At 45.7% G+C, this 27,029-nt stretch overlaps 1 protein-coding gene across 4 annotated transcripts in view; it reads right to left on the reverse strand.

Moving 5' to 3' along the window:
• Positions 1 to 8,235: 8,235 nt before the first annotated feature.
• Positions 8,236 to 27,029, reverse strand: part of SOCS7 (suppressor of cytokine signaling 7) — a 29,525-nt gene continuing 10,731 nt past the window's right edge. For 2 of the 4 annotated variants that reach the window (XM_011384327.2, XM_011384325.2), the window contains 6 exons: positions 25,651 to 25,781; positions 24,989 to 25,157; positions 22,737 to 22,865; positions 17,312 to 17,447; positions 16,732 to 16,882; positions 8,236 to 13,920 (listed from right to left, as the gene is read on the reverse strand). In XM_011384327.2, the coding sequence (XP_011382629.1) occupies positions 16,762 to 16,882; positions 17,312 to 17,447; positions 22,737 to 22,865; positions 24,989 to 25,157; positions 25,651 to 25,781 (686 nt within the window). In that variant the 3' untranslated portion in view covers positions 8,236 to 13,920; positions 16,732 to 16,761. Of the gene's footprint in view, positions 13,921 to 16,731; positions 16,883 to 17,311; positions 17,448 to 22,736; positions 22,866 to 24,988; positions 25,158 to 25,650; positions 25,782 to 26,654; positions 26,757 to 27,029 lie in introns of all 4 variants that reach the window. The other 2 variants (XM_011384328.2, XM_023525530.1) reach the window with 2 other exon arrangements.

The following is a 27,029-nucleotide window of genomic DNA, read 5'->3' on the forward strand; positions in this document are numbered from 1 at the left end:
CTGGAGAGGTGCACACCTCCCTGTGTATCAGTGATGGGGGATACTCGTGTGTGTGTGTGTCTGTGTGTGTGTACACACTAGCCCCATCCGTTCCCCAGAGCTTCGGCCCCCGCCTGGAGCTCCAACCCCTCTCGCAGTGGCGGGGCCCCCTCCCTCTCAACACGCCCTCCCGTATTCTGTCCTTACGGCCCCACCTCCCCTCTCAGACACGCACCCGATCCTCACGCCCCGCGCCAGCTGACCTGCTCCATGCTGCTGCCAGCTATGCGGTCTTCGCAGCTCCAGCCTCGGGGGTCGCAGGGGATGACGGCCCCTCCATGCGCCCAGACAGTACAGCACCCGGCTACCGCCGAGCGCAAGCAGAGCGGAGTGTCAGCAGCCCAGACCCCCGCCCCGCCCCGCCCCGCAGGCCCCGCCCCAACCCCTCCCCTAGTCCTCCATACACACGGGTGGAGGCACCGCGCCCACACACGCACACAACTCTCAATCACGTGCACACATAATGCGCACACACTCCTCACACATGCAGGGGCTTACCCCTGCCTGCACCCCCTTTTCTGCCTGTCTTAGAGGCACTGTTAGTCCAGAGAAGACTCCCTCCAAAGGAAGCCCCTCTTCTCATTCCTGAGGTTTATCGGAGTTAGAGGTGCCCCACCCCTCATTTTACACAGGCCAGGGGGATTCGTCCAAGGTCTCAGAGCAGCTCGATGTTAGAGCTGACCCCATGGGCCAGACCACTGTCTCTCAGGCTGATGCCCCACCTCAGAGGTTGCCTGAGAGCAGGCCAAAGAGACCCATAGCGCCTGGCACTCAGGGAGACACGGCACCGCCCCCAGCGGTGAGCAGGGGGTCTGGACCTTGTGACCATGTGAGGAGTTAGTGGGGAGGGGCAATTCTCTGTGGCCAAGGTCCAGCCTCTATTCAAATGTGTTCTGAGGCCTTGGGCTGTGTGTGGGGAGCAGGATAGAGATTCCTGCCGCCCACCTTGTGCATGCCCCAGGCATGTGCCAAGCAGAAGGATGGCTGAACCGCCAGAGAAGGGTCATCTGAAGGCCCGAATATCAGCGAGGAACCTGACTTGTGGGTCATGGGGCCACCCACTCTGGTGAAGACCAAGGAGGTAGCAAAATGACTGCCTCCTCCTCTCACCCCTGCCCCTATTGGGGCTGGCTCCTGACTGCCCACTGCCCCTCTGTCCTGCCCCTGACAGGGCAGGGCCAAACTGAGGGGGGCATCACATGAGCAGACATATGAGAGGCAGGCATGCTTCCCAGGGCAGGAGGGTGGAGTCCTGAGTGGACAGGGGTGGGAATTAACCTGCCCTGAGGCAGGCAGTGGGGTGGTGGCATTAGTGTACAGAGGCTGGTTGCCCGAACTCCCTGGGCTAGTGCCCAGGCCGGCATGAAGGGGATTTTACTATTTCTCACTGCACCCTGGCCTCTTCGTTAGGCACCAGAGGGTGAGGGGGCAGGGAGCAGGAAGCTGAGATGGGAGAGTTAAGATCCTCAGTGGGCCAGACAAAGGGGGCTTTATAGGCTGGGTGTGGGGGGCATGCTGGTGGTGGCAGGGAGGCAGGAATGCAGGCCAGGGAGGCCTTGAGCTCCCAGGCAGCTCAGTTTGAGACTGAGGTTGGACTCCCTCAGCTCTACCATGCTTTGGCCCTGAAGGGTATTTGCTGCTTTGCTGCTAGGACTGTAGCCAGCAGAACTGGCAGCCCTATGCCCCTGGCCGGCCCTCCTCTCAGGGATCTGGTGGGCACTGCCCATGCACTCCCAGTCTTCCCCTCCCAGATGGCTGCAGCTTCTCTTGACTTCCCTTCTATGCCCTCTCAGTGGCCTTATGGCCCCTGTCTGCTACCCAAATGAGTGCCCTGCTGGCTGCCTGGGGAGGGGAAGGACAGACTTGGCTGGGGTCATAAAGATACAGGGTCAATGGGGCCCTTTGTCCCTTCAGAAGGAATCTGTCCTGGACTAAAGAGACAAGAGACAGAGAAGAGTGCCAGCCAGCAAGCACGTCCCTTAAACCCTGACCCGGCCTTTTCCAGACGATGTTGGAGCTGGGCCCTGGGTTGTGGAAGGCAGGCTTCATTCTTCCCAGCTGGTTTCCCTCTGGTTTTCTTTCAGAGCTGAAGCAGCTACTGGGAAGTGAAAACAAGAAGAAGAAGGTGGCCAAGGTGGCAGCAGCTGCCCATGCAGGGCTCCTGAAACAGCTGCTTAGCCAGGCCTAAAGTCTGGGCTTGGGCTTTGCAATGTTGAGAACTGTCTGTCCCCAAAGATGCTGAGCTGGCCCTGAGGACTAGACTCCTACCAGCCAAAGTCATAGTGGTTAGACTGCTAAATCCCAAAGCTATTTTATAGACACACCCTGAACATTGCAGGAAGCTCGTAAGCAGAGTCCCTGTGAAAGGAAGGGATGGTACTGCCCACTGTCTCTGCCCCAGCCTATGTGAACCAATGTGCAACCCCCCAGTCTTCCTCGCAGGCCGGATCCCCAAAAGCTCCTGCTCTTTTCTATTTCTACAGTTCTCTTAGGCCAGAAACTTCAGCAACAGCATCATCTCAGATGGGCAGCAGTCGGGGGTGGAGGCAGGACTCAGCCTAGGTCATTTGATATGTATCTTATTTTATCTCTTTCATAAGATTAAAAGAAGATGGTCTTTTCTCTTGGAGTATCTTTGGGCAAAAACTTCCTTTTAGCAGGTAAAAAAGTATCCAAGTATGGTATTTTCTAACCTTGTCTTTGAGAGGCTTCGAGTTACGCTAGGAGGAGACAGGCCAAGATTCAAATCCCAGGTCTGCCATTTAGTAGCTGTGTGGTATATGCCCCTCTAGCTTCCTCATCCATAAACAGAAATGATAATAGTACCACCTCACCGGGTTAATGAGAGATTAAATGAGATGTAAGTATAAAATGCTTAGTCCTCTAACCAAGCACAAAATACTCAATAAAAGTACTTTCTACAAAGGGCTGAATTAACTCATCTTATGTTGATTATTATTAGCTTTAGTTTAGCTAAATTGGTGACAATTTCTGACTTTGTCCCCAAATTCTGGGAGGCCACATCTTGGCTATAACCAGGTGTTCCTTTTGGGAGCGGCACCTGCCTTCGACTAGGTGGGAAACAGAAATGATAAAGGGCAGTTTCCAGCCTTGTATGATCCCTGCACCCCAGCCCCCTTCCCTTAGCCTCCATAGCCTCTGGGGCTCCCTGGGGAGTGGGAGAAGGTGGAAAGAGAGCCGAGAGCCTCAGGGTAAGGCAGACGGTTCCTGGGGTGCCATGGGCCTGAGAAGGGAGGAAGGAGGAGGGTTACCCAGGAGGGAGTGGAAAGAGATGAGAGGGAAGGGAGGTGGCGGGCAGCAGGCCCCACTCCTCCACCTGCTGCTCTGCGAACAAAGCCAAGGATGATGCAATCCCGGCCGGGTGCAGCTGAGGCTGCAAGGCCGAGAGGAAAGTGGGCATCCTGGGTGGAGAGGTCAGTGGGCATCAGGGCAGACGCTAGGGGCCTGTAGATGGCTGACCCTGAATTCCCAGCCCAATAGGTGGCTCCTTCATGTGGTTCCTGGCTTCCTCCCGAAGCCCCACTCTCAGGGTCAGACCCCTCCCCAAATAGTCACAGCTGGAGTCAGACATGATGCAACTAGGACATCATTCCAGGAAGCCTCCTCAGAGGGGAGGGCACCTCCCCATGGGCAGTAGCAGAGATGATGAGAGACCCAGACACTGAGTTGACTCAGAGGCCCCAACTGGGCCCTTCATGAAGCAGCAGGCCTCCAGCCGCAGGTTACTGTCGCTCCTTCTTCTCATCCTGGAGATTAAGGACAAAATCTTCTGGGGAAGGTGGGAGGCAAAAGCTCAGGAGAATGCTACCCCAGGGCCTGTTGCACGAAGTAGCACATATTTATCGAAGACAGACACTGAAGGCACCGGGTCTGGGCCCCCAGTGCCAGGAGGCCCTCATCCCCCTGGGGCAGGAATACTGTCAGCAGTCATCAAGTCAGTGGGGGTGGGAGTGGCCTGAGCGTGGCCTCCACCAGCCCCTGGGGTGTCTGCCTCAGCTCCCCACTCTGCCTGGGAGCCTAGAAAACAAAGGCTTCCCCTTCTCCTTCCACCAAAGAAAGGGGGCTCGTCCCACAAGGGCTATGTGGAGGATGTATCCTGGGCAAGGGTCCTCAAAGGGACAAGGTATTAAATGGGGACAGCAGAAGAGACCTGGAGATATCGTGTTCAGGAATATTTAAACTGTCTCGCCCCACTGCCACCAGACCCGAAGGGACAGCTGGGTGGCCTAACCCAGAGGAGGCCACTAGGTGGCAGGAAAAGCTCAACAATTTACCTGGTGCCACCCGCTTCCACCACCCGCCCCACAGCCCTACCCTCAGCAACCTCTCCTTTCTCCTCCTTTTCCCTCCAGCCGCCTCTCTCTGCAGCTTTGGTGACAAGGGCTTGAAGTGGTTTCATTCTGCCTTCTGCCTTTGGGAAGGCAAAAAGCTCACAGTCTTTCTTCTCAAAATGCTGCTTGCTAATAATGATAATAAATAGCTCCAGTGGCTATTTATTGAGTGTTACCGAGGTTACAGGCATTTTACATGCATTATCTCATTTAATCACACATGAGGTAAGTAAAGAGACTCAAGAGGAGACAGACTAAGAAAACATAAATGGATTACCCAAGATTATGTAACTACCAAGTGATGGGGCCAGTACTCAAACCCAGGTCTACAAATGCTGGGCGGGATCCTCCCTAGCAATGTTAACAGTGGATGTAAGGTGAGGAGGAGGCAAAGAACCCATCAGATGCATCTGAGTTTTGTTCGCCATCCTTACCATCCCCTCCCTCACTACACCCTTCAAGATTCTAGGAAGGTGTCTTAGTCTCCAGGTGAGTGTGAGGTTTGAAAAGGTCATCCAAGTGATCCCAGCCCACAAAACCCCTGCTCTGCTGTCCTTCCTCCAGACTCCACATGACATTCTGTGTTCTCTCACCACTTGTGAGAGTTCTCATTCCGTCTGGTTGCCCCCAATTCAGACCCAAAGGTGATTCTACCCAGAGGACCCTCCCCTACTGCCACCTTCCTTCTTGGCCCGTCTTTGACCTACTCATTGTTTTCAGCAAACATGAGGGCATCTCTTGACGTGCTGGCCCAGTGCTGGGTTGTGGGAGCAGAGCAGAGCAGAAGATGAACAAGACCCAGACAGAGCCCATTGTCCAGGCCAAATAAGAGTTTAACATGTCTAGAGCTGGGATGGCAGTCACTTCTACATATGGTGTTCCATTCAAAGAAATAGGCCCACATCCAGAATAAAAGGATATCTATCTCTATTACATTTTTCTTCATCAACACCAGGGCATGGGGGAGCGTGGCCGCTGCAAGGAAGGGGGCGCCGGGAGGTGACACCTAATACACAGTGAAAGTCCCTTAAATCTTCCTAACTCTTCACATAGGACATCTGCTACCAGATTCTCCTGTTTCATTCCAAATTTTCTGAATCCAACCCAAGCTCAATCGTAACCTTCTCACACTTATTTTTCTCTCCCAGTGTAAACCTAACTAGCCTCTCCTATTCTCCTACCTGTCCAATCACCGCTCGATCTGCAGAATAAAGGCCCAGAAACAAAGTCAAGTTTCTGAGGCAGAGGGAAAGCCAGGCCTTGACACCCCAATGGGATGAGATGAGAAGCCCAGGATTTGAGAGAGGGAGTTTGATGCAACTTCTGGTCACTGGACAAAGCCTGTTGACCCTACATCAGCAGCACCTTCCACCCAAAGGGCAGAGATAGCTGTAATTCTCCCTGATGCCATTGGCACCAAGAGGAAGTGGTCCACAGTCCACATACCACCTTTGAAGTATCTTGAGTTACAGCTTTATCACATAATTCACACTCTGACTCCAACCACCAAAACGTCAATCCCTTGAGAAAATTCTGAAGAGTGACATTTTAGTGGCTACCTCCCATACAATCAAGCTGTCCTGTGTGAAAGGTGAAAATCCAGGTTCAAGGCTGGCTGACTAGAGACCAAGGAAAACAAGCAGCCCTCCTACTAAGAGGGCTGATTTCACATTTCTTCAACCACCACCCTCGCACATCTACTCAACTATGCCAGGCCTCGGTACAGGGAGAGAGCTGAACAGGACATGGGCTATGTCCCTCACAGAGCGGAGGTCACAGTTGAGCCAGCAAGCAAATACATGAACAAATATCTCAACAGAGGAAAGAGTATGTGTTTGGCTGGGGAATGGCTGGTGAAAATTCCAGAAGTGACCTTGGAGCAGAACCTTGAAGGATGAGAAAGAGCTTTGAAGGTAAAGATGGTGACAGGTGAGTATCCTCCAGGCAGAGGGGGTGGCATGAGGGAAGGTGGAGTGGCAGGAGGCGTGCCATGATCTAAGAATTTCGAGTCACGCATCATGACCCAAGTGTAGCTCGTGTGGCAGGGGAGGAAAAATAGCCTTGAACGTCGAGTTGAGGAGCTAAGATTTTCTTCTCTATGTTGAAAGTCATCAAAGATTTTAAACTAAAAAAAGTGACCTGAATACATCTTTACTTTAGAAGGACTTTTGAAGAAAAATGCATGATGAAGTCACAGCTTAAACAGGATCAGTGCATAGGATAACATCGCCGTCAAAATTCCCCTTGAAAACCTCTTGGGAGGTGGTTCCATTAGCAATCGACAACCCAGCTAGTGCCTCTTCAGAGCTGGAATCAACTCTCGCACCTTTGGCTGAGCATCATGAGAATGGTTGGTCTTCAGAATCCACATGGCACATGAGAATGGTTGGTCTTCAGAATCCACATGGCACAAATAGGCACTAGAATCTTTATGCACAAGATGATCACACTGGGAGAGGCCAGAGGGAACCAAGACAGAAAATCCACTTTTCCCATTTCTTCCTCAATTGGGGGACACGCAAAGAAACGGAGGAGCGAATCCCCTGAACTATTACCACTTGCTTATAATTGAATTCAAGTATGTTAGGTATGCATGATGAGATGTCACTGAGAGGTGAGATAGAACAGCCTTTGTGATAGAATTAAAGTGGGGGTGAAAAGTAGACAGGGAACACAGGAGATGAAACAGGTGGTTTTAGGTTTTGGAGGTGAAGAGAGTGGGAGGTGGTAATTTATTTCAGGCTGTTTCCAAAAGAATGCCTTTCATTCTGTGTCAAGTCAGAGTGGACTAGTATCTATCTTTCCTAGAGAACCTAACCAATCCTCACTAACGTGAATGATGGTGATTTGATGCGATAAACCTATGCCTCTTTTTCAAGAGATGCACAATAACACTCTTGACTGATGGTGTTAGCAAGGATTCCTATGACTGACAAACTGTGTCCAAATAGCAGCCATTAAGGCATTTGAATTGCTGATTCTGAATTAAGCATTTTCCCTTGTAACATTCACAATTCATAGCTTGGAGCACCTTTTCTTCCAAAAGGGAAGAAAACTTTAATCAGGAGTTAATGCTGTCATATTGATGTACTGTTTCATCCTAAAGCTGAGCTGACTGGGGAGTAGGGATTCCCAGACACCCTCCTGGAGGCACTGCTCATCAACCCTCAGAAAACCCAACTCTTGAGAACTTGAGTTTCATCTTACTCTGCATGTTTCCCACTCTGGGGATGCAGAGAAATTGCAGAAAACTCCCCCAAATGTCCAGGGTGGTACACTGGCCTTCTCAGTGGGGAACTTGGTAAGAGATTGGATAGGAAAGTGAAGAGGGGAGCCCTGAGTGGCTCCAAGCACACACAGTTGTCAGAGACACACACCTGGTCTTTTTTTCTCCAAAGAACACAGCTCAAGAGACAATGGGACTAGAAAGGCAAAGGTATGCAGGTTAAACTTATGAAAAAACCTTGACTGCGAGCCTATGTAAATACTAGGAATGACTACGTATGTACTAAGATAAAATATGAGCTCTCCCTAAGCAAAGCCTCACACCAATGCTCCCCAAGGCAAAAAGGCCATAGGCGCCTGGCCCCAGAAAGTCCTCTGGAATTCTCCTGCGCTTCCTAAGGAAGGAGAAGGCAGCTTTGAATGACAACCATCAGACTTGAAATTTTTCCATACCTCTAATTCTGACAAGACCAGTTCTGGGTGTGCTCTGCTTGGCTGAGGTCACAGGGTTCCCCAATCCCCAGGAGTGAGTCATCTGACCCTGGGGAGTATGGTGTGAGGAGTGAGGAGTCATATGAGATGGAAGAGGGACTGAAAAACATACCCCAATAGCATGAAATAATTTCTAAACATTTTTATTTCAAATCTCTTTTCACCCCTCCCCCAAAAGACATGAGTCAGTACAGCAATCATAAAAAGGAGATACAAACACAAGAGTCAAATGTCTCCCGCACTGACACTTACAAAAAACTGGGAATTGTACATGGGGTTCCAAACAGGACCTGCAGCAGCTACTAATGTCCCTTTACAAGAGTCAAACATGCCTATTAATACAATATATACAGACACCCCATTCTGGAACTAATCTACAGGGACATCCCAACACCCACCCCTCAAGCCCCAGAAAAATACCAAAACACACCCAAAGTGCATTTGTTTTGTTTATATCAAAACATCTTTCCCCGCCCCACCCTCAGACCCTCCCACCCCATTTAAGATTGGCCTGCAAGTCTATTTTAACCATTTAGTAATTTTTATAGTTTATGAAAATAAATTATACAGCAACTATTTTAATAAATTAAGCACAAAAAGGGAGAGGAAAGGAGGAAAATTAAATGGGAAAACCCAGGCCACGCTTTGGCTTGGAAGAGGGCAAGGTGGCTGAAGTGGACAGAAGTGGTTGCGGAGGGTGTGGCTCCCCTCTGGCGAAGAATCAGCAACCACCAGAGCCCAGAATGACACCCCTCTTGAGTTTCTTAAAAACAACCAAAAAATGTACAGCAGTGGCTGTGCCACGGGCAGCACCAGTTTGGGCACTCCAATGCCTGGTCTGCCCACAGAGTGGTGCCTGGATCATGCTCATCCCTTGGAAAAGATTCTGGGCCTAACTGTGTGGGGCAGGTCCCTGTTCAAGGGAGCACCAGGGATGAAAGAGTCAGACCAGCCTTCCCGCTCCTCCTGAGCTGGGTAGGGGGCTTAGGACGCAGTTCTGAGCGGGGCTGTGTGGTTTGCGATATCCTGGGTTCCGATCAAGAGTGTCCTAAGCTTTCCTTGCACTCTATCTCCAGGAACAACTACGACCGCAGACCAGCTGCGACCTGACATTCATGTCTTCCCACCATGGCTGGCTGCATTTTGCCTGCCCCTTGATGCCTCTTAGCATGGTGGAGGGGGTGTGGGGGTAACAGTTCCAGGTACCCTCTAAACAAGATGAAATGGGTGTGAAGGCATGTCACAGACTCAGCATGCAGGACTGGCTTCCCAGGAGGTAGATGGGACTGGGAAGGGATGGGAGAGGGGAGGAGAGAGAGAAGACAGGAAGGGAAACAGGAAGAAAATGGGACAGCACCTATCAAGGTCAAGAAGGATGAAAAAGACAAAGACAACATTGAATCTGCATGTAAAGAAAGGTCTTTCCCTGGCAGATTAGCGTCAATATTTTAAATATAATTCATTACTCTATTTTTCTTACTGCAGCGCCCGAGTCCCCAGTGCCTCTGCCTCTGTGGTCCAACCCCATCTAACTCCTCCCAAGGCTTTGTTCTCCATCTTCTCAAGGCCTCCTGTTGTTTTGTGCTGAGCAAGAAGGCTCCAATGTCAAAACAGGATAGATCATGGGGACTGGCAAACTTGACCTTACCTTCTTGAGCTTTGTGGCCCAATAATCCTATCGCTATCCTGGAGGGGGAAAGGGGGGGGTCACACTTTTCTTTTTTTAATTTTTTTTATTTTTTCTTTTTTAATAAAAAAGGTTTACTCCCCAGGAGCAAATAAATCATTTTGAACTACTGATAAACACTGCTGCAGTGAAAAGAAAGATGGCTACATGTATGCAATAGCACAAATTCAGTGTAAGAACAGCCGTGTTGACAATCAGAGATAAAAATCATTTATCCATTCCCCCCTTTCCCACAGACCAAACCAAGAGGATTCCCATAGGGAAAATGTCTAACTCAAAAGCTCCTCCCTTGGGGACAGGGGGTATGTTATTCTCTTAAAAGTGGAAAACAAATGGCTGGTCTCCCCCCAGTGGAGGTGCTCTCAACACCCCAACTGGTGACAAGACTTCTGCAAATGAAGACGCACACGCACACACACACACACACCTTTCAGACGGCCCTCCAGGAGCCATAGCGCCCTATCCCAGTGCCCAGTCTTCCAACTTCAAGGCTCAAAACCAAGGGAGAGACAGCAGGACAGGGATGGATGGAACCTAAGGGGAAAGTTCCTCCCATCCCCACACCCTCCTGGGCCCTGAGGGCTTCAAGCAGGCCCTGCTCTTCTGGGGGCCGTGGGGTGAGGCCTGAATGGGCTGGCTCCCTAGTCTCTCACACCTGGATCTGGAACCACTAATAACCCTCTTTGCTCCCTAGCTCTTCCTGGATGTGTGGCTATCTCCATATCATTCCCAGCCTTAATGAGGGGACTACATAATCAGCCCAGTGAAAAGAAGGAAAGGAGGCGGAGGAGTAGAAGCCAGGGTGGCAAGCTCCCCATTGCGCCTTTCCTCTTGGTGGCTGCAGTCCTCGGCTCACATTCCAATGAATATCCATTCACTATATATATCTAGGCACAGGCAGACAACCAAGCCAAAGTCATCACCAGTGGTCCCGACCTCTCAGCTGTCACCCACTTACATAGTGCCCACATCAAAGCCCCCACCCTTCTTACTCCTGTGCTCTGATCACAGCACGAGTTTCAAGTAATAGCAAGTTGTAGCAGTAGTTGTCACTAGCTCACAGTGGTTTGCACCATCCTGAGGAAGATTACAGCAGATCGATCACAAATAAGTGAGGGTTACACAGGCAGGGCCTGAGGGTACTGACATCACCCACCCACAACTCAGAAATCAATGAGAGGGCGTCTCTAGAAGTGAGAGCCTTTTCCAGTTTGTGACTTTAAAATACAACCACAAAGGAATAAGTACCCTCAGTAGACTGCATTTCAATTAGCACTGAACAGAAATGGCAAAGGATGGGGTGGGCCCAGCCAGGAGAGATAAAGGGGAAGTGCTAAGGATGGGCCAGCTGCTCCTCTTCCCTGTTTGCTTTCTGACCAGGCTGGCACCTCAGCCAACTGCCCACCTCTTCCTCCACATCTCCTGATGGAGCCTGTCTCCTCTTGCACAACTCTGTCCTGTAGCCCCTTCTACTGAGGGAGGACTAGGCTGCAGCCTGCGCTGTGATTAAAGCACAGACAGATCACGAACAAAAGTAAACACCACCCCTCCCAGAAACAGAAAGGACGGGGTGAGGCTGAGCCTCCTTAGTTGGTTTGGATTTGTACCGAGTGCAGGAATTCTCCAACAGAAACCCCTGGTACCACAGGGGGTCCAGGTGCTCTGCCTCCTTCATCCAGGCTACACTGAAAACAGTGAGGTCCTTGGCCAAAGGCAGGAACCCAGCTGACTTCTGGCTTTGGACTCTACTTTACCATCATAAGCTCTCAACATCCAGACCTAGGTCTAATAACTAGAAAGTTTCGGTCTAGACCGCCACCCTGAAAATGGATTCTTAGGTGCTTCTGCTCTAACTTGAGGCTATGCACTGTTCAGTACACATCAGGCAGATTCCTGCTTTCGTGCTTTCGGTTCATACATTTCCTAGTCACTGTTCTGCCCTCACCTACAACCCAAAGCCTCACTGCCTCAGAGCTTTCCTACACGATCTGGTCTACCCTAATCTTACCCACTCTGAATTTCTTTAAAGGCAGCTTTGATTCACTGCCACACTGAGTCATTCTCCAATTGATTCATGAGTGGCATTCGCCTAAAAGCTCCCTAAGGCTAGATACACATGCTTAAAAAATAATTTTTAAAATTATGGGTAGTGAAATGGTTTTTTAAAATAATCCTAGATAGCTGCACATCAGCCACTCAAAGATCCCAATGGATTCCGGACTTCAGGCTCTCTAGTGGCGGCAGGGTGGGATGTGGTGTGTGGCACTTTCTGCAAGATGGCAAGTTAATCTGTACCCTCAAGAGGCAACAGTCATAGGTTAAGCCAATTTCTGGGAGCACAATTTTAACTGGTTGGTAAAACTACCATGGAAGCCAAGGAGAAAAGCAGCACCTCCTGACATCGGAGGTGGGCTGTATTAATGCTACAGAGTTCATTTTGTGGGCCACCTCTTTGGAGCCAAATAACAGTGCAAGTTTCCTCCCTATTTATTCCATGCAGGTCGTAAGGCAGAAGGCCAGTGCTTCCAGATGAGGCAGTCCTATAGATTAACAAGCACAGGGGCCTCACCCTAAACCATCGGGAAACCATGAACCTGACAGCATTATTTATCTCGTGAGATGAGGCAGAAATAAAGCACAAGGGAACCAGAAGAGGCAGTCTAATGGAACACTTACTGCGAAAGAGTAATAAAGACCAAACAGCTCAATTTTCACATCTTAATAGCATACCTTTCCCCAGAGTAACTCTACAGAAAACCAAATTCATAATGTTATATGATTTGACAATGACCTGCTTCAGAAAAAATTAAAGTCCATTGAAAAGCCCTGGAGTTTTTCTCCCTCCTCACTTTCACTTGGAAGACAGGCAACTCTGAAATCAGCATCTGACAGAATCCCAATGAAAGGAGGGCAAGCGGGATTTGACTCAGGAAAAGGTTTGGGTTGCCAGAAAGAACACAGGAAAATAAAGCCCTTGCTACCTCCTGTCTCAGAAATGGGACGACAGTGATAAGCCTAAAAATATGAGATGTAATGCTCTCCCCTTCCTGATCTAAGGACATCACATTAAGGCTGAGACACTAGAGAGCTCTCTCTAGAAGAATACAACTATGATAGCTTTGTTTCCCACCTGCCTCCACATTTCTTCTCACTAGCCGACAGACATATGGAGGGAAGCAACACTGACTCCTAAGTTACGGGTGCGGTTTGCCATTAAGAATCTGGAGGCATGCTCCATTACCTTTAGCAGCCCGTGATTGGAGCGCTGAACTGCTCAGGTGATGAGAAAAAATACTGCCTTGACAGCTGGCGGAAGCAAAACAAGTGATGTTACCATGACCAGAGTGAAATGTACAGTTATCTTGGGGAATGGACTGAGGGTGGGGAAAGAATGGGGCTAACTTGAGGTCACAGAGCTTAGGAATCAAGTAAATCAAAATGAATCCAGCTTCTATGAGAGGTGATTCTAAATCAGGTTCCTAAACCTGAAAAGGAAAGGATGAGGAGTCACTACTTCCCCCAACAGAGGCCATCTGTCAGTTTCTGTCCAGTAACCTTTTATCCGAGCCCACCCACCTCCTTTCTTTCCTGCTCCTACTGAAAGTTACCCATGCTTAAAGAGAAGCAGATTCTCATCCCTCCGAAACTCCCAACTTGATTTGCACTTCTCCTCTTCCCTTCTTCAAGGTCAATGGTGAAGACTCGCATTCTGCCTTTGGCACCAGCTTCATGACCGACACAGGCAACACCACCCACCCCCTCCTTTGGACCTGCTCACCCCTCACAACACTTCCAATCCAATGGGCACAAACCCCAGCTGTCTTTAAGGTGAGTTTTCCATACCAAGAAATGTAAATATCCAAAACAAAACTTGTGAAAAAGGAACAGTGTTGAGACTTCTTCCAGTTTTCCAAGGAGCTCATCCAGTTCCAAGATGCCACAGGGGCTCGATGTGAGAGGTGGAGCCCCCAAGAGGAGAGTATGGTTGTGTGCTTCTTCCAAGCCCCAGGGTGGCGAGGGGAACCAAACTCTTCGCGCAGAGGATCCCAACCCTTCCTATTCCCTCCTTGTTTCATGGTAGCTTCATTTCATTCTTCAAAACTGGAGCTTGGCAACCAAATCTAGCTTAATAAAAAAAGAAAAAAAAAGAGGGAAAAAAATTAGAGTGGTTCAATAGAGTAGAACCAAAATGGAGTGAAAAAATAGCTTAACCTCTGGAAGTAACAAAGTAAAGCTCAGAAGGAGAAAGGAGTCTGGCTAGCCAAGGACTCCTACAAACACAACACCTGACTGGGGATGTAGCAACAGCCTTTGCTGAAGAAGCCTGAGCAGCCTAGATCCTGGATGCTAAAAAAGGTTCTAAAATAACAAATATATCCTACTATTTTGCCTAACTTCCCTCTTTCCATTTTCCTTCCTCCTTAATTTTCTATCTACTTCCCCCGACTTCTCCCCTAAGGCCCACCTGCTCTAGGGATTAAAAATGGAGCTGAGCAAAAAAAAAAGGAGCTGAGCCCCTAAAGTAACCCCTTGAGAGCCTGTAGATCTCTGGCTATTAAAGAAGGTTGACATATAATCACAAAGGCCAGTGCACCTTCTACTTTCTGATTTAAGAAGGGCACTATTCAAGCTGTAACACTCCGAGCACCCTGGCATGAAATTCCCAAGGTAACAGACCAAATGGTCCATTCAGAACTCCCAAATTAAAATCAGCTCAACCAACAAGTCATAAAGACTAAATTTTACACTTTAAAGTCCTTTCCCATGAGAAGTATTACTTCCTCTTTTTTAAGGGGCCAGGGTCTAAATCAGGAGCAAATAAAGTATGATGCTTATTCTTTGCCACAGACAATCCCAGTGTCACAGCAAAAAAACAGACCCTGGGAGTTCAGTTCAATCCTTTACCGACACATCACTGCCCCATACACTCATGACAAATAGCTACTCTTGGCCTATATCTGATCTTATTATGCCCCTTCCCATCTCAGGGCCTTTCTAAGACCCCTTACCCAGAATACTCTGCTCCTAGATCCTCTCCTGGCTGACTAAATATTCAGATCTCAGCTGAAATGTCACCTCCTCACAGGAGACTTCCCTAATCATCCAAATTTGAGTAGTACCTCACCACTAATCACTAAACTGCACCTAGTTTTATTTTCCTCATAACATGTAAACTAAAATTAACCTATTCATTTATTTACATATTTGCTCTCTGTCTCCCCCTATGAGAACTGCAGCTCAGTGAGAACAGGACCTTTGACTATTTTGCTCAGCACTCTATTCTCAATTTACACTGGAAACACACACACACACACACACACACACACACGTTAAATGGATTAAAAAATGGAGGAATAATTCCTATGGAAAACCATTCCATCTCTGGACCTCCCTGTTAAAAAAAGGTTCTTCTAAAGTTGGACTGAAATCTAACTCCTTATAACTTATGTCCATTGTGGTCCTTGTCCCACCCCCTGGAACTACACAAAATAAGGTTAATACTCTTCCTTAAGAAAATCCATGAAACAGTTCTTTTGGCTATCAAGTCCCTCTCACCCTGAAACTTCTCTGTTTGTGTTAATCATTTATTCCTCAAATGATGAAGTTTGGAATCCTCCACTATCCCGAATCTCTCTCTGAATGTGCTCCTGTTCACGTGTGTTCCTCTGAGGGCACAGCGCCCACAGAAGCAGTGCTCTAACCTAAGGGTCCTAATTACTCCTCCAGGGTGTGGTCCAGTAGATAGGCCTCCCAAATTCCCTTCCACCTTCCCACCCTAAGCTGGACTGTAAAGCCACTGAGCAGAGATATGCTCCTAAACATTAGGGCATTTAGATGTTTTAGAAGACACTTCTGAGGGCATACAATTTCTACATAATTGAAGATATAAGAGGCTGTACACCCAATCCAAGATCTCTTAAGTTAAAACTGCAGGCTCCCAGAGTTACCATTTGCTGATCTCTTCATTCCTTCTCTCATTGTTAGTCCTTCTCTCTATGTTAGCCCTTATTAGCCTGGCCCACGTGCTTTCCCCTCAATAACACAGGAACAAGGCCTTCCAGAGCCAAGAGGAGACACATAGCTGGGTTCACCTTCGCCATGGCTCAAGAAAACCCATGGAACATAAACTCCAATGGTCACTCTCTTGTTATGGAGAGAGGATGGAGAGATTAAAGTCCCCTTTCACTCTAGGGTCGTTGTATGTAAAACCACACTACAAAAATCACTATTCTCTAGCAATTTTGATCCCTATTCACCTCTACCTTTCAATGTTCATATTAATGTGATTTAAAAGACATTAGAATTCATCTCCAGAAACTAGTATTCCAAGATATTTTATGGGAAACTAAATGAGTAGAGCTCAATTAGTATAGCAAAGGGAGACTAATCTATAGATAAATGAATTCCTTAGTTAATTCACCTATTCTATTGAACCATTTACTTTCCAGTGGCCTGAACAGCAAGCTGTTTTTCCTCCTCCCTCTATGCCAAGCTGTGAGACACAGTGGAGCTCTCACTGAAGTGCATATCTATGGCAATTAAAAAGCATGTTTGCATTACCTTTGATGAAGTTTCCTTCCCCTTTGGTTTCCTGCTTTATATGTCATTTGTACGATATCAGGGAGATCAACCAAGGTATGAGAGAAAGCTGCACACTTATCTACACGTGTGTCCTCCTTCATCATACTCAGTGGTTAGCCTGCATGTTACTTGGCAAATATTCTTTAAGCTTTTCTTTTTTATTTGCTCTTCTCCCAACTGGGGTATGCGCCCCTTGGGAGCTCCATTATCAGATGTGGTAACTCTGTGGGCAGATGCCTAGATCGGGGTACACATGCAGAATGGTGAGAGGGTGTGGAGGCGGGACAAAGCCCATACATCATGACAACTGCCCAGGAAGAGAGACAGCTGGACAGTGAGGCAAAGAGCTCATACCCTTGGTGGTGACCAGCAGGGGGCCCCTCGCTACGTGGAAGGTTCTACCTCTTGCTTCTGTTTGGAAATGAGCTGAGCTTCCTTTAGAGACAGGTATACCTCTTCCTGAGGATCATAGTAGTAGAACTTTCGGATATAAGAGATCAGAGGTCTGTGAAAAACAAAAGAGAGATACAGACAAAGTGTCATTTACACAGGTTATAAAAGAAAGACCATCTTTGTTCAACCCTTCCTTCTTTTCAATTCCTATATGGTTGAGACTACACCAAAGACTCTGCTACCCTAACAAAATTCCCACTTTCTCATTTATTATAGTTGTTTCCTTCTCTTCATATAGACTACTGAAGGGAAATACACACATATATCCTTCATATAGACTACTGAAGGGAAATACACACACACCTTCCTGCCTTCTGGTTGCAAAGTGACAGTTCTAGAGCTAGGTGCCAAGACACAGGAGAAGCGAAAGGCGGATGCTTGTGAATATTGCCAGGTTCTGTCTGTGCAATCAGCTTGCCAGCCTCCCAAACATTTTTAACTAACCCTCCTCCCTGCCCCGACCCTAAAGACCCCGTCATACTTAGGCAGTGGGAGATCCGGGATGTGATCTATCCGGACGAGCTGTCGGATTCGGAATCTGCAAAGGTGCTGGAGGGATTTGACATTGCTGAATCGGGACACTGGATAGAGCAGCTGAACTGGAGTTGGTGGCAGTCCTTCAAGAATGAAAACCAAGAGAAATATTCAGAGAGAACAATGCAGCTAACTATAATTTCTCTTATGAAAAGAGTCCAGGGAAGGGAAATGGGGCTTCTTCATAGTTCATCTATGTGTTCTGTGCAAAAGCTCCCTTCCACAAAGGACTGCTGACTTCCATTTGCAGAAACACTACTACCATATTTCACACTTAAGAGAATCTCTCCTCCTCAGCGAGGGCCTCCCTAGCATCACTCTTAACACCTGAGGGTCCCACTCTTCAGAACAGCCCAATGAAAAATGGCCAAGGTAGAGACTTTGTGGGGAACCAAGTGGCCAATCCCAGGCCTGAGGCTCTCAGGGAAGGGGAAGAATTGAAAGCATCACCGCTGGCAATGGGAGATACTTGTTTGGTACATCTAGCAGTACCCTGAAGTTGAGGTCTCAAAAGGCTGTTCAGAGGAGTCCCCACTAAATTCCATCTGAGAGGCTGGCAAAGCAAAAGGCAACAGCTGGGATCAAAGTTTACAAGTCCATCACTCCCACCATTCACTTCAAGCCAGAACAATCAGGTTTAGCCACCTCTTATCTCTCACCCTTCTTGCTTCTGAAATTTTAGGCTGGGTACAGGAACAGAAAAAAAAAATGATATTATTAAAAGAAAAGCAACTATAGTAGCTTGGGCAAGCTGGAATTAGAATTACTCAGTACAAAAGTGCCTGCTGACTGATGTCAGCCAGGTCCAATGGGAGTACCATACTCCTATGTTTCATCAATTATCAGCAGGCTCTATGCTCATAGGGAAATTCCAACCTCTCAAGGGTCAACACCACAGAACGGGGACACCCAGAATAGCAGGGACACTGAAAGAGGTTCAAAGGAACAAAGAATATCCTGGTTTCAATCAACAAGGGGGCTATGAAAAGGGGCTATCTACAATAAGCAAACTGCTCTCACAAAGTATCTGAGCTGCAAAATATTTGAAACAATTATTTTTCTTAGCCATTGTCATATCAAAAGAAATTCTGTAGACACAATTTGTTGAAAATAAAATATCTACTATTTTTGTAGTTTAATTTCAAGCAGTTTTTAAACTTGTTTCAGGGCATGAGAAGAAAAAATTAGAGCTTGCAGATGGCCTCCCAAAGTCTTTTCATGGTTGTGGACAACTTTCTAAAAAAATAAAATATATATTATACTGTTATTAAACAAGTAAGCTTATCTTAAAAACATTCTCCTCATTTAGTCTTTAGAACTTTACTTTTGAGACAGATACCACTATTATCCCCATTTTACATATGAAGAAATTGAGGCCAACTGGACTTAAAGAACTTGTTCATGGCACAGAACCAAGAAAGCTGGCCTGCCTTGAACACCTGCTGTCTGAGGAAGAGTTTAGCCCATGGAACCTCTCAGCGGGGTTCTCCGTGAGTCTCCCCAGAGCGCGCACCTGTCCTAGGTCTGACAGGGGCTATCCAGGACAGTCGTAGCACCTTGATACATGACCAGCCTTAGTTCCCACCTTCTCACTTCCACCTCTTCAGGCCTAAGGCTTATATTTTGAAGCACTGTCTCCCTCCACCCACGTGGTTGGCCCTCTCCTCACAAACCATTTTAAAAAAATAATTCGCACATGGATTTTTCTCTTGAATATATTTAAACTCAAATGGTTTTGAAAATGATTGGGCGTTCGAATGCCTCTTTGAATATATCCTTTTGCTCACGTTTTTAAAATATTCTTTACTACATTAAACTTTGGCAATCTATGGGGGTTGGCTATAATATTGCTAAATTCAACATGATATTTCAGAGAAAAAAGTAATTTATGTATCTAATTATTTAGTCCCAAAGACACAATAGTATAGGACTTGTGCCTAAAAAGTTCAGGATAATAAGCAGCATATAATTATCTGATTGTTTGCCTACTTGAATTCTAATGACCATATATACTTGCCTATTTAATTGTGTTACTTTTCGCCTTAGGTCCACAAATAGCAATTTGAAACCTGTTAATTCTCCGATATTCTCTGGTGTCAACCTGACCATTAGCTGTTTGCCCTCACATTCAGAGCTCTCACATTTAGAGCCTGTTAACAGAAAAGGTTAGAAATGAAAATAAATCCAAGATAAAACACCAGTGAGTGCAGCTGAAAGGGAGAGGTGAACAGCAGTCATCAGGAACTTTCCTTTGGTCCGCATGCCAGGGCTCTTGGGCACAAATCCAGTTACCTGCTACTTCACTGTCATCTCTTCTCCAGCATGGACCAGGGTTAGGGGTGACAAATCAAAGACCTAGGTCTTTCTGCCACACCAAGAGGTTCCCCAAGGACCAGAATTATCCAGCCCAAAATGTCAAAAGTGCTAAATTGAGAGACCCTGGGATATAGGGAAGACATATCACTGGACAAGCAATATAAGTGTAATGATGGTTACAAAAGAGGAAGTAACCAATTTCCTTAGAGTTTTCTAATTCAAAGTGTGATTAAAAAACAAAAGTTATTTTCTCTTCATGCACTTTGCAGATGAAGTCTCCCAACTAAGAAGGACATGTTCAATTTGAGTTCTAGCTCTCCCAGGGTCAGAGGTTTTATGCTAATCCATCACAATCTCTTTTTGAGACTGCTGCCCGGTATTAGAGGCTTAGTTTATAACTCTACAATGGGCCAGACTGAGATGTAATCAGTGACCTCAGATTTGTTATGACCATGTTCCAATACTACAAGAAGCGATAAGGAGAAACCAAGCTCAGGTGCCATCACTTTTACCAAGGGCCCCTCCCCTAGATGCTAATTATTCCATTTATTCTAATTAGTTTCTTTCTGCTCCTTATGTGCCACCAGTGAGAACTTTCCCATTAGTCCTAGGCTTTATGATTCCTATGATCCCTGGCATCCCTTTAACACCAGTCTGGATGCATCTGGCTCTAGAATTGAGCCAGAAAAACCTGACTTTGCATCCTATCTCTGCAACTCAGTATACATCAGTTTCTCAATCTGCTGAGAGGGAGGGAGGGAGGAAGGGAAGGAGGAAAGGAGGGAGGAAGAGAGAGGGAAGGAAAGAGAGAGGGAGAGAGAGAGACTATAATATCCCTTCAAAGGATTTGGAAAGGGTCAAATGAAGTAATACCTGGCCCCTTGTGGGCATTCAGTTATCATCATCCCAAAGTCTGAAAAGACTCTTTTTCAAATCTACTGATTTAAAATTCCCGGTGCAGGTTGACAGAGCTCAACCTAAATGCTACGACTACCTCCCTTCACGCCAATCCTCGCTATGAATACGTCAACCTTACAGAATGCCTACACCTTTATGATAAGCAAAGCAGGGCAGCAAACATATGGTGAAGGAGAACACTGGCTTTGCCTTCTTTGTCCCAATCCTTCAAAGAGAGGTCCCTTAGGGTCCAGGACAAATAGTAACTCTGCTCTGTCTTCTCAACTTGATTATATTTTTAAGTGTAAACAGATACCCTACCCATAGCATTCCCCATAGGTCCCAGAAAGATACCTTCTACTAACAAACACAATTGTATCTTCTTTATGTAGTCTCCACAAATCCCAGCAAACTCATGTTTCTGTTTGCTTATTGATGCTTCTTCCCATAACAGAGTGGTGGTAAATAAAGTATAAGATTTGGAGTCAGTTGTGCCTGGGTTTGATTCCTGGCTTCAGCTAAGTTACCTTTAGAGTAATTTCACTTTTGAGCTTCAGCCTCAGTGGCAAAATGAAAACAGTCTTATCTATAAATAATAGACCAATCTATTAGCTAAAAAACTTAGAGATGTAAATAAGAACCTGACAAAGTACCTGGCACATGACAGACACTCAATAAACAGTAGCAATTATTATAATCTCTAACCATTAACAATGTTAAGAATCTTAGTTAAAACTTCTGCAGACAGGGCACATTTGTGGAATGAAGTGAGCTATACCTGAGCAGTTCATGAAGTCATTCAACACTCTACAAGTACATACATGCTCCAGACTCCAGAATCCTCTGAGAGGATTTCCTTGGTTCACTCACAAACAGAGTGTATGAGCCTGCCCTTGTTGACCACTGCCACGCCTTATACTGAATTTTTTCTTCTTGTACTGAATTTAGCATGTACTATTACCTTTTTTCTTCCTACCTGTTTCCTCTTTGAGGGTATGAGCTCTCCGAGGGCAGAGATGTGGCTTATTTTATACTGAGTTACAAAAATAAATGCTTGTTCAATAAATACTCCCCAAAAGCCACAAACTTTAAAAACTGCTATGGATAACCAGTGTCACCTCAATAATTTTAATTAAAAAAAAATTGCAACACAGAGCAATTTCAGTAAGAAAGGATTCTAACTTTTTCCTTTAACCAAGTCAACTGCATGAGACCCAACTGTGTTGACAGCACTGAGGCAAATACTAAATGAAGTGAGAATTAATACAGTTCGCACCCTGTCATGCCTTATTTAAATCACCAAGATTATAAAACACATTCCTGTAACCTGGCTCAATCCTGTTACTGATGTTTTGCCTGAGGCTCTCCTGTAACTTCTTTTTAGAGAATTTCTTGGCACCCTATTTGTTTAAAAATCTTAATTTAATTCAATGGGAAAGCACAACATTCTCATTTTAAGTTCTCTTTCTATCTTAGAAATGCCTCAATTAATGTGCTTGTCATTTTACTTTTCCCAACACTATAAAAGCAGATTCCTCCAAACTACCTCCTTCTCTCCCTCCAATACATATTATACAAACTTCCCTACTTAGTGGGCAGGAGGACTACAAAACCACACAAGTAAGGATGGGAACTTCCCAATGCTCCCACTGGTAGGGATACAAGATACAATAAAAAGCACCTACTCTTTAACAGAAAGTTTAGTACAACACAGACAAGATCCAGAGCAGACTGCCATTGAATTCAGCCTCCTTGACACTCATCATTGCCTTTCTAGTGAACCCGCTTTTACCTTCCCTGTTCCCGTTGAAATGACTTGAGAGCTCTCACCTCTGTTTCACATGTAAGTGTAAGATGCCTGGATCAGGGACAAGGAGCTATTTCTGAATATTAAATATTTACATGATGCCTGGACATGAGAGGCAGGAATAGTTTTCTCATTCATGTGGTCAGAGAGCAAAGATTCCTTCTCAATATATTGAGGGATTAATATACAAGAGTAGGGGGTTAACCACTGGACTCTAGAAAGAGTGACTGCTATAAAAGCCAGGATAAAAAGCTCTGAAGTGTGGCCTTTTGAGGAGGGGGGGAATGCATCTGATACTATACTAGAGCATACCCAAGTAAGTTCAATAATTTTATAATAACTGCAGCCTTACCTGGAACCCTGGATCTCAAGAAATAGAGAAACTTCCCATTCTTGGAGTGCATAATGGCTCTCTTAATGAACTCCACCACTGATTGACAGCGATCCTCAAACTTGGGATGACACCAAAGGCTGAAAGTTCCTGCCATGGAAAATTAAGGAGAGGTAAAAATGTAAAACTTACTTAAAAAATATCTGTGAGGCTGATTTGAACATTTTTAAGACTTTCACTTTTAGGAGGGCTGTTTATGGGCAAGCAGAGTCAAAAGCCCCTGAAGCCACCTGTTTCTGCTTATTCCACAGTTAATGGCAAGAAAAATGCTCCCTTTAATACGACATTAATTAGATCTTACTAGGCTTTTGTTAAATAAGTAAATAATAAATTCAAGTCAGAAAAAAGATATAAAAATACTTTGTCAGTATAAACACTAATCCTTAAATCAAAGACCACAATAAAAGGCATTATCTAATTCTCAGGTCTTTGCCATAGTAAAAGCAAGTTTAAATGACATCCCCTCAAGATCTAAGTCTTCAAGTACTCATGGGACAGTCAAGGAAAGAAGAGCAGTTTTGTGGGTATCACTCACGTGTGTGTGTGTGCTGGGCACCAGAAAATCAAATTCTAAGTCTTTTCCTCTTTAGCTTCTAAAATTCTACACCCCAACATGTTACAAAGATGCCACTCTAAACTTTAGAATCCCAAAGGCAAAAGGGAATCTAAACTCCCATGACTTAAAACAACAACAACAACAAATCTCCAAAACTAAAGCACTAAACCCAAAAGAATCACCCACAAAGGGGATACTAAACCACTCAAGAGAATGGCAGATCTGAGTCTTTCTAGCTACTCTTACAGTATCATTTAAAAAGACGAAGACAAATGTTCCATTGCAAAGTGGCAACTGAAAGGCCCACAAGGCTTCTATTAAAAATTCCATTTATTCAAGGAAGAAAAGTCTCTTTGAACAAAATGTAATTGGAGAACCATTTGAAAGAGTTCTCTCATTCCTGGCATCTCACCATATCAGGAACCTAGAGGTCAAGCATTTATTCATTATTCCTGTGGCCTAGTCATTTAAAATTTTAATAGGTTTATAAAAGTAGTTTACTCTGAAATGTTTCATTTTGCAATTTGTCTTTTTTGTTTGATTTTTGCTTTTAGGGGCAGCAGGAAAGAAGCAGTCTAATCCATAGTTATCTAATTCTCAGGTCTTTGGAATGAAGTTCCTTTCTTTTCATGAATCTTTAAGGCAAAGATGGGGGCAGAGAAAACCATGGACAAAGCTATGCTAACTTAGCAGCTACTTCCTGCCTCACAAGAGAAACAAACCAAATAAATCCAGTAGAACATGCCTGAGAGCAAGAAAGACATGGTATGCCTGAGAAGAGCATAAATTTGAGATGGACGTCTAACACAACTCATTTAAGGTGATCATATGTGGGAGGAGTAAGAGGGGCAAGTCCCTCAAACCCCTCAAAGTTCTCTACACTTTTTAAACCTGTAGCATATGCAGGTATTTTGATACTTGATGTATAACCCAGCCCTACCACCAATGATCACCACAAGTTTCTGGCCCAAGTCAAGTACAGAATGTCTCGATGCAAAGTCAATCCAGACAGCAGTGTTTAACAAGTCATCTTCTAGACCTGAAGGTAACATTAAGCACAACATGGCCACAAAGGAGGAGGTGCCAACAGGGAGGAAGGTAGGCAGTCTAATGCAGGGGTCCCCAACTCCCAGGCCGTAGACCTGATGATTAATTCCCAAAAGACTACAAAGCTGACCAAGAGAGGAAATTATCATCACCATACTGCCTGGCAGAAGAGCTGGTGTGACTGTCAGGCAAAGAAATTCATAACAGAACAGTCACAAGATCAACACTAAATTCTCTTCTTCATATATATAAGTTAATAGAAAGTATCTCTAGATGTTGAGTTAAATTATAAACAAAGCTTAGGAAAATCTGTCTAGGTTATTTCTTCCTTCTACCAAGAGCGTGGTTTTACTGACTTTGTTCTTCTCTTCAACAGTCTTGTTCAGGCCCTCCTATTTAGGAGACAAGATGCTGAGAATACATTTAAATGGAATCCTACTCTCTTCCCTACCCCACCCCCAACATTTCTTCTAGTGATTGAAACCAGCATTCAATTGAGTCTATGAGATTTTTTTCTCTCATTCATAGTTCTATTTCTATGAATCCTTCCTATGAAAAAGTCAAATAGCAAAGGTAGATAAAGGCTTCCTTCCAACACCAGCACTCTTACCTCTGTAGTGCTCCATTCTGGTGTGGTGGGTGATACCCTGTGATCGGAAGCTGAGGCTCAGGATATAACGAGGATCAGAGCTGTCTCGTACCAAGAAAGAACCATCTGGCTTCCCTTTCAGTTTCATCTCTGCATCTTCCCAATTCATTGGTCCCCAATACCAACCACACTATCAAAGACAAAAAGTGGTCAAGTGGTTAACAGAATATAGAAAGGTCAAAGTTTTCAGCACAATCTATCTTAACACAGGAGAACTTCCCACTTCAACACATTGAGAGAAAAGCTGCTAAGAGTGTCTCAACCATTAGCAATGAACATCAGGCTCATCATACTCTTAGCCCTCCAAAGTTACAGAAGAATAATTCTACAATTCCATTACCAAGGCTGTACTAAAAAAAGAGACATGGGTCAGTTAATCTGTCACAAGCTGTTACATAGCTTAAACTATGTAAACATTGCTCCACAAACTATCACGTTCAATTTTTTCCCCAAGATTTAATTTTACATCTTTTATAGAACTGATAACAGCAGCATATTGTTTTATTACAGTAAATATAGAGGTAAGGAAACTACTCTTCCTCTGAAAATAATAAAAGGGGTGCGTAGTATGGAATTAGGGCGTGGGAGAGGAGGTAAGCCACCAGTGCTCAGGCACCACCTACCTTCTCCAATTCTCGCAAACTGGCTGCAAAGCTGCTTGAGTCAGGCCGGTAGAGGGGACACTGGAGGTGTTGGGGGGGCTGGCTGTGCAGGGACTCAACTGCTCTGATGGGAGCAATCCGGGGAAATGCATCTGCAGGGCAAGGGAGTGGTGGTCACTTGTTTACCCTCAATGCTCCCAACCATAAGCAGACCCTCCCCCAAAACAGAGATGCTAACTGAAGAAGGGCAAGGCATTAGAAGCTAAGCTGGAAAGGGTGGAAGCCAAAGCAGCGGGAAAGAGTTGGATGGGCTGGAACAAAAAGCTGTGTGGGCTTATATAAGCTGTGAAGGATGGGTGGGGGCACTGAACCCCAGGAAAGGGCGGAGGGTGCTGCTCACTAACCTGACTAAGGTGACTACTTCAGGACCTTCACCAGCCTAGCGCGATTCCAGCTTCTCCCACCTCGAGGTGAAGTGCCGGTAAAGCAGCCTTGGAAATAGTGACTTGCTTACTTGCCCAGGAAGTGTTAACGATTTTGCCAAGCAAGTAGAAAAAAATGCCGATTTCATTCATTTTATTCCTTGGGTACTGGAAGCTGGCAAAGCAGGTATGGGCTACTAATGCTTGGTACTTATTTACAAGGCTGCAGTCAGTACTATAAGTTTAGAAAAGTCACAGAACTTTGAAAACCAGCAATATATTAAACTTTCTCGCTATTCTGAAATTAAGGCAGTTTCCTAAGTGATGTCTACTCAAGGATTAAAAAAAAAGTCTCAGCAGCAAAAAGATGAAAAAATTAGTCTTTTATCTCTAACAAAAATCAGGTTCAACTCTATAAAAAAACAGGTTAGAAAAACCAGTTCTTGGCCTTGTTTCTAAGTAGTTCTGGTCTAGCGAAGGGGATAAAATTTAAGCTTTCTCATAAGTTCTGTTATTTCCATAAACAGAATTCCCCCATCCTTCAAAAGTTTATCACTTTATTCTCCCAACTCTTGCAAGTCTTGGCCTCTAAGCTAAGCTAACCTGGGGCATGGGGTGGAGGAGGCGGAGGTAGGGGGAAAGACTGCAGGGAAGACCCCATCGGAGCCACAAGGACAGATGTAGGCAGCGTCCCACTGATATCATCTAGAAGAGAGAACAAAAGCAAGAGGTTCAGAAATATGAGCAAGGTGAGGCAGAGGAGAGGGAGAAGGATCATCAGGCTGTCCTCTGGGGAAAGATGACCTGACCTTCACCCTGTCTTTTTGCACAGAGGGCAACAATCATCTTAATCTCGTTTCCTTTGCTTGAAAGCAGGAAAGTTAATATTCCTAAAGTAGCCTACTAGCTGTAGATTCGGGGTGAGATAAATACAGATCTACTCAACGTATGGATAGTAAATGTTATAGCATGCAAGTA

The sequence above is a fragment of the Pteropus vampyrus genome, unplaced genomic scaffold (assembly GCF_000151845.1).
Source record: "Pteropus vampyrus isolate Shadow unplaced genomic scaffold, Pvam_2.0 Scaffold570, whole genome shotgun sequence".
Classification (NCBI taxonomy): domain Eukaryota; kingdom Metazoa; phylum Chordata; class Mammalia; order Chiroptera; family Pteropodidae; genus Pteropus; species Pteropus vampyrus.